Raw genomic sequence first — 12,144 nt, forward strand, 5'->3', positions numbered from 1 at the left:
GCCTTTAATGAAGACCTGATCATGTTTTATAATAAATTCAACTAAAAACTGTAGTGCAAATAATATTTATATATGAAACACACTTAAACATCTAGTTTTCCCATAGTTTCATGTATTATCCACAGGTAGACAAGGCCCGTATTCTCACATAAAGCTGTAGTTCAAATAAGTTTGAGCAGCATGTCAAGAGTCTTGCTACAAAGGAAAATGCAACTTCCAGTGTCCAAATCCACTCAATCATGTGATAGAGGGGCTTCTATCTGAAGTGATTAATCTATCACATGCTAAAATAAACATATCAAGAGGAAAAAACTAACCAAAAATTTCATCAATACCTTCCTTCCAGGTGATGAATATGCTTCATAAAATACATCTTTTACTCACCCCTGTAAATATTTGGCAATATCTATCTGGAAAAAACCTCTCTCTCTCTCTCTCTCTCTCTCTCTCTCTCTCTCTCTCTCTCTCTCTCTCTCTCTCTCTCTCTCTCTCTCTCTCTCTCTCTCTCTCATGCCAGCTTATTATAGACCAGTGTCAGCACTAAGGGGTTTGTGTTTCTGGGTGTGGATGGTGTATATGTGCTGGAGATTGAATACAGGAGCACACACGTGGTAGTAGTTACTGAACTACTATCCTTAGTTGCTGGAGTTAATTTTGATGTTAGGGCACAATTAAGTGAAATCTTCCCATAATGTATTTCATTCTTCCAATTAGAAGAGCCATGTTGCAAAAAGGTTTTCAGTTTTGCCTCTTAGCTACCAAAGCCTCAGAGTTGCTGTGTAGCCCTACGACACGTTTCCTGGCCTCTCTGTTCCAGAATAGAAGTCACACTGAACACTTACAAACCACAGGTTAAACGCCCTGACTTTTATGCTGGCTTTGTCACAAGCTGGTCATCGTCACTCCTCAAGCCTCTTCTATAGTTTCCTCATTTGTAGATGAGGGTAAGTGATGGCATCAAGTTTACCGCGTTTAGTGTAAGAATGAAGTGAGTTAGTATATGCAAACCTAACAGTGCTTGGCCCAAAGTCAGCGTTCAGAGAAGGTAAGCTGCTAGATCAAGATCAAAGCTTGTAACCAATTATACATTTCCTACTCATTGGATAAAACACCAGAAATCTTTATATCCATTCAGAGACAAAAATAAAGTCCCAGGGTATGAAGATGGGAGCAAACCAAGCCTGTTCCCACCATGCTGTTTCCATCAAACAGAGCGGGCAGAGCACACTGCAGTCTCATCAGAATGGTAATTCTCACAGCCCTCTTTTCAGTGGACAGACTGTGCTAATCTTTTACTACTTTAAATTTCATATTACACTCTTTATAGTCTAAATAAGAACAAACACAGTAATAGTAATGTATGATGTTCACACTTTAAAATGTGACAACTCAAAATACATACATTACTTGTTAAATAAATATATGCTGACTGCCAGCCATTTGCTTATGTATAAATTTCCTAGTTTAACACCTTTGAGAGAAAAAGTGCCCTGATACTAGTGAAAGTTTTAAATGAATTATACCATGAAAAAAATTTTCAGTTATTGCTATCCAAAAGCTTTCTGCAATGATAAGAATGTCTACACCCCATGTCCAACATGATAGCTACTAGCTGGCCACATTCACCTAATGCGTAACTGAGGTGTAGACCGTGCAAACTGGGAGGCAGCAGTTTAAATTAAAATACAATTAAACAGATAATCAGACAGTACAGATCTCCAGGATTAACGCAGGAGGACACATGGGTGTTGGAATATCACATTTCTGCATTTCAGTTACACTATAGGGTTAATAGGGCCCGACACCTGACTGCCACGAAGCCTTTTTGTCTACCAAAGGAGGAAAATTCAATCAATTCATTATGTAACAAATTTTCCCTCTCCTTCTGACCCTGAACTACAGCTGAATTTATTTAAGTTTTGAATCATAGAAAAAGTACAGATGCAATCCACATATATACTGTCATACATGTAACTGAGCAGTCTTAGGTGAAACCCACATATATGTTACCACACATGTAACCGAACAGCCTTAAATGAAGCCCACATATATGCTGTTATACATGTAATTGAGCAGCCTTAACTGAAGTCCACACATTTGTTGTTATACATGCAATTGAAGCAGCCTAAAGTGAAGTTCACATATATGTAGTCATATGTGTAACTGAGCAGCCTCACGTGAAATTCACATATGTTGTCATGCATGTACCTGAGCAGCCTTAAGCCTCGAAGGAAGATCCATAGGGCATCTGCTCAGCAGGTGGAGAATGACTTCAGCTAGTAGTTTACCCCTTGTACTAGGATATGCCTCTGTTTTCATACAGCCAGCAGTCAAAGAAAGATAAAGACAGAAACGAGAAAAGCACTGATTTTCCAGCTGAACAATATATCAGCTTTAAACAGTCTCATAAGAAGCCTTATGACGTTGGATTTGAGGCTAGCCAGGGTTACACAGGTCTCAAAACAAACAACGAAACAACAACAAAAACCCAGTTATATTTACAAACAATAGTCTGGACAAAAGCAACTCTTCCCAATTGAATTTTTTCACTTAATTTTTTGGTACTTTGGCGCGAGGTGACTCTGAACTATATCCTCAGTGCCTATACTTTTAACTGTGATATGGGATTCCCCTCTGTATGCTGTGAATACCATTGGTTAATAAAGAAGCTGCTTTTAGCCAATGACTTAACAGAATATAGCCCGGCTGGAAGAGATATATATATAGAGAGAGAGAGTAGGCAGAGTCAGAGAGACACCATGTAGCCTCTGCAGGAGACAGACGCTGGATGCTGGACAGAACCCTGTGTATGCCACAACCACATGGCAATACAAAGGATAATAGAAATGGGCTAATTTAAAATAAAGAGCTAGGAATATGCATAAGTTAATAGGCCAAGCAGTGTTTTAATTAATACAGTTTCTGTGTGATTATTTCAGGTCTGGGTGAGTGGGAAATGAATGAGCAGTCTCCGCCTACATAACTGGCTCTCCCAATTTTGTATCCGGCAAACAAAACACTTGCCAGGTTAGAAGGTCTAATAAAGACAAAGAGGAGATGTGTAAAATCACTTTATTTTCATAAATATTTTCATTATTTTATTGTTTAATGTTTTCCTTTAAAATAAATTAGAGTATTTCCATATTATTCCTTTTACATACAATTATTGATTAAAGCATAGCACTGACCAACATAATGGGAAAGAACATCAGCAAGTCACACATTTCTAAAGAAAAGTGCCTGCGATATTCTAAAGAACATTCTTTATATTTTAACTTGATTTAATGGTTAATTTTACATTTTCCTTTAAATTTTACAAATGTCTTCATTCTCAATATTATATAAAATACCAAAGTCATCTCTCAAATAAAACCTCCCCGAAGCATGTTGATTTAATGACAGAACAGGTATGAAGTCACTGGGTAAAACTCTTTTTTATGAATACTTTTGGAAAGCTGGCATTGAGTTCCAACACTGCCCTGTTGTCAATCTGAGAACAGAAGGACACGTCAAGGAGGGAAAGATCTTTGCAAGACTCCAGGAGCTTTCTCAGCGATGCTGGACTCACCATTCTTGTTCCTGTTTAAGAAAACAAAGCATCAAAAAAACGTGCTAAAAATGAGTTCCTCTGCTTTTAAGCTTATAGAAAATTTACAAAATAAAAGCTTACATAAAATAAGCAAACTTTTAAAGCAAAGCATTTTAAAAACAAAATACTTTATATTCAACAATTTTGCTTAACAAAAGAAAAACTGACTATTCTCAGACATTTGGCAATGAGAACCTCAACCTTGTCAACTCTCTACCATTCCTGTGTCAGCACTGTCCCGCTGCCCCTCACTTCCCTACATCACTGCCCTAGTGCAGAAAGGCTACTCACAGCTCACCTAACTTAACTCATGGGCAACCCACATGCCGCCCGTTACGTAGCAAAGCTGATGATTCCCCTTCGACTATAGCTGAGCAGCAGCTGCCATAGCGGACTTGAGCATCTGGTTTAGGTCTCGGAAGGGAAAGTGATGCATCTGCCTTAGGGAGCTACTGACCAGGGCATAAAACAAACACAACACAACTCGCTGTCCTCTAGTGGACGGCTGGAAGACAGATGAAGGACAACAAGTGACTTCTGCCTGTGTTAAATTTTCAGTGATTATAGTATATCCAACTGGAAGCTAAATTTAATAAACTATGAAAAGCACCTAGTACACAATAGGTACTTAATAAATATCAAATATCACAAGAGTCTACGAAATGCTCTTTATAAAACACATCCTGTTTTAATTACAGCTTTTCTGGGAGAAACAATCACTGTCATAATACATGAGCACATTTACTGACAAAGGCATGAGGATCTAGATTTGTCATTTTGTCTGTTTGTTTGTTTTCTGTAGTGTTGGGGATCAAATCCAGAGCCTTGTGTACACTGAACAAGGGCTCTATACTAATCTACAAACCCAGACCAGGAAAACATGAACCTCATTCCATGTAACTCCTTTCCATACACTTTTCTCTCATGGATTCCCATGCTGTAAATATAAGGTACTTCCTGCCACCTATTCGTACCTGGTCCCAAGTTAAACCTGCCCAGATTACCCCTGGGATTCAGAACGGCCTCTATTTTCCATAAGTACAAGTTCCCTAAGACACAGAGAGCTGGACTGGCACTGCGATGCTTGGTTGTGTACACAGAAAAGCAGGAAGAGCTTTTATGAGAAGAGAACACGCTTCGCCAGGAGGGAAGCATGTACGGAAGTCACTGTGAATAAACACTGGTCTAGGGCAGTGCAGGGGACAGGGGTAGGAGGAGCATGTAGGACAGGCAAAAATTGGCAGCACACAAGACCTTCACAGGTCCAAGCCAGATGGGATCCAGCACCAAGAGCGAGAAGAGGACACAGGCTCCACTTTAACCAAGAAGTTAAGTACAACTGATAACTATTGGCAAAGGAAATCAGTTTTCTCTAATGCAGCATCCACTGGGTATATCAACCACAGTCCAGAGCAGGCACCAAGCCAAGGAGCTGATGGCCGACACAAAACAGACTCCATGGATGTTTGGTTTCATTTTTTGTTTGTTTGTTTTTTAAACTTATTAGTGGTTTGGTTATTTGTTTTAATTTTGTTTTGTTTTGTTCTTTGGCTTTTGAGAGAGAGAGACAGACAGACAAACAGACAGACAGACAGACAGAGACAGAACCAGGAAGGTTGGTGGGCATGAGACTCCTGAACTGAAGCACAGGGTCCTGATGACAGAACCAACATCCCAGTCTGAGGCTTTGTTCTGTCTCACAGTAAAAGCTGGGCTTCAGCTATGGAAGATAACAATCCAACTCCCTTAGATCAGGTAAAATATAACACAAATGAAGCATTTTGTTCAACGTGTGTTAATTATATATGATTCCCTGCTTAAAATTACTTAGAATCAGTCATATGCAACAATACAAGCATCATCTACTAATGTATCATAAATGTGGACATGGAGAAACTTTAGCCCAAACCAAACCCAGACACTGAAAATCTTCAGGGTTTTCCTTTGATGAATATTAGGTAAAGAGGAAAGGATATGCAAGTACTCTATAAAAATTGACACCCGTTATTATGAGTACTGACATAGTGCCAAAGACAGTTCATGTATTCTGTGATGATATGTGGGCAATAATGGTAGCGCCACTGGCACCTCTGGCATGGGTTGCTTGCCGATGGATTCAGTGAAGACACATAGAATTCCAGGATTCTGAAGAATTATCGACAGATCTATCTTGTGATAGAACAATTCAAAAACTAGAATTGCCACAGGCAGAGATTGCAGACTTTTTTTTAAAACAAGAGTTTAACATTAAAACCTTTTCAACTTGAATTCATTTTACAAACTGATTCATTTTCTGTCCTTAATAAAATTGGAGAATACAACTCATGTAAATCTTACGCTCTGACTCGCTATTTAGAGCATGTAAAGCTTTGGGTTATGTTGCTCGACTCACCGTTATATTCTCCCTGTCTCTGTCTCTCTCCCTAGGCCAATGTATCCATCCATCTTACTTTCTACCAAGTAGTCTTATCAGGACAACTGTTTATTACAAGTTGATTTAGCTTCCTTGCAAAAGGTCAACAATTAGGTGTTAGGTCAAAGAGGCAGACTTTATAACATATTTATGGAAGAAATTCATCATGTCCAACAACAATAAAAATCCCCCAATACTAATAGAGAAGAAAAAAAGAACAGATAATTACCCAATCAACCAGGAGACAACCAATCAAATGATAGGACTTAGTAAGCACCTCTCACTAATAAAGTTACTTAAAGGTAACTAGTCTCACCTCACCAATGAAGAGACATAGACTGGCTGGCTGACTAAACTAAAACACTAGCTCCAACTGTCTGCTGTGGTCAAGAAACACCCCACACTGGGAAAGACATCCATCGACTGAGAGGCAAAGGAAAAAGTCAGTCTATCAAGCAAACAAAAGCCAAAATCAAGCTGGTATAACCATTCTGATATCTAACAAAGTAGACTTCAAATGAAAACTAGCCAGAATAGATATAGCCCGCTGCATATTAATAACTTTGAACATACATCAATAACAATATATATGCAAAAATATTTGTACCAAATGTTAGAACTTATGATTTCATAAAATAAGCACTAATGGACATAAGAAAATATGGCAGGTACCCATTATAGTAACACTAGGTGACTTCAATATCCCCCTCTTATCTTTAATTAGGCCAAACTAAAAATCAAGAAAGAAATTTCAGAGTTAAGCTATCTGGCAGATCAATTAGATTTAGCAAATGTCTTCAGACCTCCAACCAGAAGCAATGAAGTAGTCCTCTCATCAGTCCGTGGAATCATTAGAGGTAGTCTCGTTCCAGCTCGCAGAGCAAGTGTTAACAAATACCCATGGCTTGAAATAACTTCCCACCTCATCACAGTGAAATAACTGGAATCAACAGCAAGAGAATCTATGAAAAATATACTTTTGAGTGATGAATAGAGTCACTGAAGAACTCCAGAAATTTTTTTCTCAAATTCCTATAACCAAACAGAACTTAAAGCACAACATACCAGAACCTTGAAAAACAGCTCAGGCAATCCTAAGTAAGGAAAAGAGCAATGTTTGGTAACCTCAAACTGTCTACTATAGAGTGGCAGTGACAAGCTGGCATGGTCCTAGTACAAGAACAGATACACAGACTGTGTTGGTTTGTGTCAACTTGACACAAACCTAGACATATCTGGATGGCAGAAATGTCAACTGAGGATTGCCTCCTTCTGACTGACTTGTTAGAAAGTCTTTGGGAGAAGGGCCCAAGCTCCCTGTGGGCAGTGCCACTTCTGGGCAGGTGGTCTTGGGTTTTACAAGAAAGCCACAAGGAAAGAGCAAGTAAGCAGCATGCGTCAATATTCTCTGCTCCAGTTCAGGCCTCCATGCTCCCGCATGAACTCTTGTCCTGACATCCCTCAGCAGCAGACTGTGATCTGCAAGTTACAAGATTAAATACCCTTTCCTCCCAAGTTGTTTCTGTCATAGTGTTTATCATAGTAATAGAAAGCAAACAGGACAATGACCAATGCGGCAGAATATTTATTAAATAAATCCACATTATCTTTGTCACAGATGTCAAAAACATACATGAGAAAGAACACTCTTCATTGAGGAAATCTAGCTACCCACCTGTAGAAGAATGAAACTAGATCCTTATCACTTATTCTCTATAAAAATCAATTCAGACTGGATCAAAACCTTAAATGAAAGGCCTCTGGAAGGGCTAGGGGAAACATTCCAATAAACAAGGACTTTCTGAAAAAACTCTAATCATAGAAAATTATCCCAAGACTGACAGACAGGATTACATGAAATTTAAAAACTTCAGCACAACAAATGAAATAATCACTAAAGAGACAACTTACAGAGTGGTGAAAAAAAAAACCTTGCCAACTGCATGCTGGAAAGGAGATTGGAACCTATATGAAGAAATCCGCAAAGAACACCAAAAGAGGAAGCCACCTAATCAGTCAGTGTACTAATGAACTGCAGACAGCCTCAACTACATTCCTGAAAAAGTGTTAAACATCTTTAACCATCAAGGAAATGCAGACGGGAACTTCTTTGAGAGTGTGTCCACCCCATCCCAGCTCCTGAGGAATGGTTACCATCAAGCAAACATGTCAACACATGACAGTAAATGTTGATGAGGGTGTGGGGAAAGAAAGTCTGTGGGTGAGACTGTAAACTGGTACAGCCACTATGAAAGTCAGTGCTGAGGTCCCTCAAAAAGCTAAAAACAGAAGCAACACACGACCCAACTACACTATTCCTATGTACACATCTGACAGACTCAAGTCAACACACCAGAGTGATACCTTCATATCTATGTTTATCGCTGCACCATTCACAGTAGTGACTGCAACCAGCCTAGATGTCCATCAATGCACAAAGGGATGAAGAAATTCTGGTAAATACATGTAATTTTATTCAGTTATGAAGAAAAATGAAATCATGACACCTGCATGAAATGGAAGTCTTTAAAGATAATTATGTTATATGAAATAAAAGCTACATACCACAGGTTCTCTCTCATGTGTACACTAGATTTACATTCAAGCATTCTTGTGTACATTTAATTAGAAATTCTTATGACAGCAGAAAGGAGACTGTGAAAGGAGTAGTAGGGAGTTTAAGAGAGGAGAGCAGGGAAAATAAGAGTGGTGGAACACATTTGACATAAAGGTAAAAGCAGCTACAATCTGGGAAAAGGTAAGAGCCAGGAAGGGAGCTATGGTGTAATGAAGGGTTTTGGGGAGAGGGGAATGAGTAAGAATAAAGTAAATTGGTGAATGGATATGATAATTCCATAACAAAACCCATCATTTTGTATACAAACTTAAAAACATTTATATACTGCACCCTTACCTAGTATGTCCAGTTGCTGTAACCTGGTACAGTTAGACGCCAGTTCTTCTATGTCTGAGTCACACACAGACCTGTTAGCTGTGAGAAAGAGTTTCTGCAAGTTTGGGAGCTGACGTGCCAGTCTGGCGAAGCACCCAGTGCTGCTCTGAAGGGTGGGACACCAGCCAAGGTCCAGTTCCTCGAGAAGCACACACCCAGAAGCCAATTCTGCTATCCCGTTCTCTGTAAAATTCTTGCATCTCCACAGATCCAGGGTCCGGAGGTTTTTACACTTGGCTCCTATCATGCTGGCTATCACATCATAATCTTCAATCTGGAAACCAAACAATTCCAATTCTTTAGATGTCACATGCAGGAATATAAACAGCTTAAAACATTCTTCTCTTTTTTCCCCTGTTTTTTGAGACAGGGTTTCTTTGTGTAGCACTGACTGTCAAGAAACTCATTCTGTAGACCATACTAGCCTTGAACTCAGAGATTTGCCTGCCTCTGCCTCCCAAGTGCTATGATTAAAGGCATGAGCCACCACTGTCCAGCTCCTTGGGACATTCTTAATCATCTCTTATTGTTGCTTTCAAGTAAACACACCTATGTCCTTGCTAATACACATTTGTTTACTCATCCCACATCTCCCAAAGCTTCAAAAAGCATGAGTAATGAGCTGGGCAGCTGGTTCATCTGATAAAGTGCCTGGCATGTGATCCCTAGCACCATGTAAAATCTAGGTGTGGAGTATACACTTGTAATCACAACACTGGAGAAAGAAGAAACAGGAGGATACTGGGGCTTGATGGCCAGGTAATTTAGCCAAGCAGGTGAACTCTAGGTTTAGTGAGAGACTGTGCCTCAAAAATAAAGTAAGATGGCCACATTAACCTCCGGTTAATAATGACTTCTGGTAATAAAAGAGACATCCTGATTGGGGTTGGGCATTTTGGGGTTAGGGAGAAACCTGGTTCCAGGAATAACTCCAAGAACCCACAAGGATGACCACAATTAAGACTCCTACTAATAGTGGACAAAGTGCCTTAATTAGGGATCTATGGTGAGCAGACTGGTGACTTCCCTAACTGTCACTAGAGATACTCTATCCAGTAACTGATGGAAGCAGAGGCAGAGATCCACAGACAAGCACTAGGTTGAGCTACAAGAGTCTTATGGAAGAAAGGGAGGAGGGACTATATGAGTCAGGGGGGTTATGATGGGGGAGGAACCCACAGAGGCAGCTAACCTGAGCTCATGGGAGCTCATGGATGCTGGATCAATAGTTGGGGAGCCCTGCATGGGACCAACCTAGGCCTTTTACAGGTGTGTGACAATCATGTAGCTTGGTCTCTTAGTAAGGCTTCTAAGAGTGAGAGCAGAACCTCTCCCTGGAGCTTAGCTGAGTTTTGATAACGTGTACCCCACGCTGAATTACCTTGACTAAGGGTAGAAGCTCACTTCTGCCCCAATTTGATGTGCCACCGTTTGTGCAAGCCTATGAGAGACCAAGGAAGAGTGGATGGGGGGGGCACAATGGGAAAGGGGAGGGGACAAGAGGAGAGGAGGGTGGGAAAACTGGTTGGTATGTAAAATAAATGAAAAAAATGTTATTTAAATAAAATATAAAAAAAAAGAATGGAAAAAACCGAAAAGTAATGACTGTCAGTGTATACATGTATGTGCATAACTTCTTCACAGACATGTGCATACTCATATAGACAAAAATCACTTAAAAACCCATTTAACAGAACTAGAGAGAATATTAATGAATTAAATTCCACAGCAGTCCTCAGTCTATCATGAACAATCTCATGAACAAGTCGTATTTTTTTCTGTCTACCATTTTAACACTGTCACAGCTATCTGTTGACAGGGCCTAGTTTCTTGTACTTTACATATGGTTAGTGTACGCAGATGGGTACTTCATCTCTCCCTGACAAACGTGTATACTTGGGTAGTTTCTAAACTCTGTGGAAATGCTGAGCATAATAAGTAGGATGGCAGTTTGGGGCTCAGTAAGGATTTATAGATTGAATGTGCAACAGAAAAGGGCTTTAGACTATAGTATGTTGATCACTAGAGGTCCCCAGTACTTACTCACGATAAAGGATAGGCATCTAGTAACCAAGGATTAAACATTCCTACCCTTGTGGTTTCTATGCTTTAATGTTTCTTTAAAGAGGTTCTTTCAAGGAGGTCATGTGACTTCATTATAATCAGGTATCAAAGTTACCACCAGAAGTCAGAAGGAAACAAAATAGTATTTTATAATGACTTTTTCTTTCGGGTCATTTATGTATTCATTTTAAACAAATATATATACAGTCACTATGATAGACCACCCCAGATGCTATGAATAAGAATAACTGCCCCCATCCCTGAAACATTTTGCTTACAGTTTTAGAAAGACACGGAGACAAATAAATGAGGGGAAACAATTCAGTGATGACAAGTGTGACGCAATAAAGCAGAGTGAAGGAGGAACCTCAGAGTATCAGTTGAGGGTGGGAACGGTTCTCCAGGGATGAGTAGGCCATCCAAGGAGCAGCAATGGGACTGAATGAGAACAGTGAAAGAGACAGGCTATGGAGAGAGCAGTGTTAAGCAGGGCCTGGAGATTTAGCTATGAAGGAGCTGAATTTTTATTTTATACACTGAGAAGAAAAGGAATATTTCAAGCTAAGGAAAGGTATATGGCTGACACTCAAGCAAATCCCTTTCTGGCTTTTGGAGGATGGAGATGGCCCATGGTAGGTGAGAATGGAAGAGAAAAATACCTGAGTGGACTGAGAAAGTTCAATGTGACACCTTAGGGTCCTTGATGAAGAGGACAGCGGACAGATCTGGGGCTATGTTTCTGAGTAGGGACTAAAGACTGACACAACAGGTGTCCTCTAAGGTTCTGGTCTAACTAAGCAAGTGCATCTGGGGGACTTAAAAGTCCACAAAAAACAGGTCGGGGGAACATCACCACCTGTACAAGTGAGTTCACCTGCATAATTAGTATATCTGTTGCAGAATATTAGTTGAAGATGCATTACTTTTGTTTTTGCTGTTGAACATTTTTCAATGATGTAAAGATGTGTTGCATTCTTTTATGCTGCATTTGTTAACTCTGTGAAGCTGTGATACTATGCTTTTCTAAAAACTTAGATGGTCTAATAGAGCAGAATGGCCAATAGCTAGGCAGGAGAAAGGATAAATATGGCTGGCACGCAATGAGAATAAATAAGAGGAGACATC

The 12,144-nt window shown here is 39.7% G+C and overlaps 1 protein-coding gene across 1 annotated transcript in view; it reads right to left on the reverse strand.

The window, feature by feature from the left end:
• Positions 1-3,067: 3,067 nt before the first annotated feature.
• Positions 3,068-12,144, reverse strand: part of Fbxl4 (F-box and leucine rich repeat protein 4) — a 72,636-nt gene continuing 63,559 nt past the window's right edge. Inside the window, exons 8-9 of the mRNA XM_057791197.1 lie at positions 8,917-9,229; positions 3,068-3,579 (exon numbers count right to left, since the gene is read on the reverse strand). Coding sequence (XP_057647180.1) covers positions 3,416-3,579; positions 8,917-9,229 — 477 coding nt within the window. The 3' untranslated portion in view covers positions 3,068-3,415. The remainder of the gene's footprint in view (positions 3,580-8,916; positions 9,230-12,144) is intronic.

This window comes from Chionomys nivalis, chromosome 16 (genome assembly GCF_950005125.1).
Source record: "Chionomys nivalis chromosome 16, mChiNiv1.1, whole genome shotgun sequence".
In the NCBI taxonomy this organism is placed as follows: Eukaryota; Metazoa; Chordata; class Mammalia; order Rodentia; family Cricetidae; genus Chionomys; species Chionomys nivalis.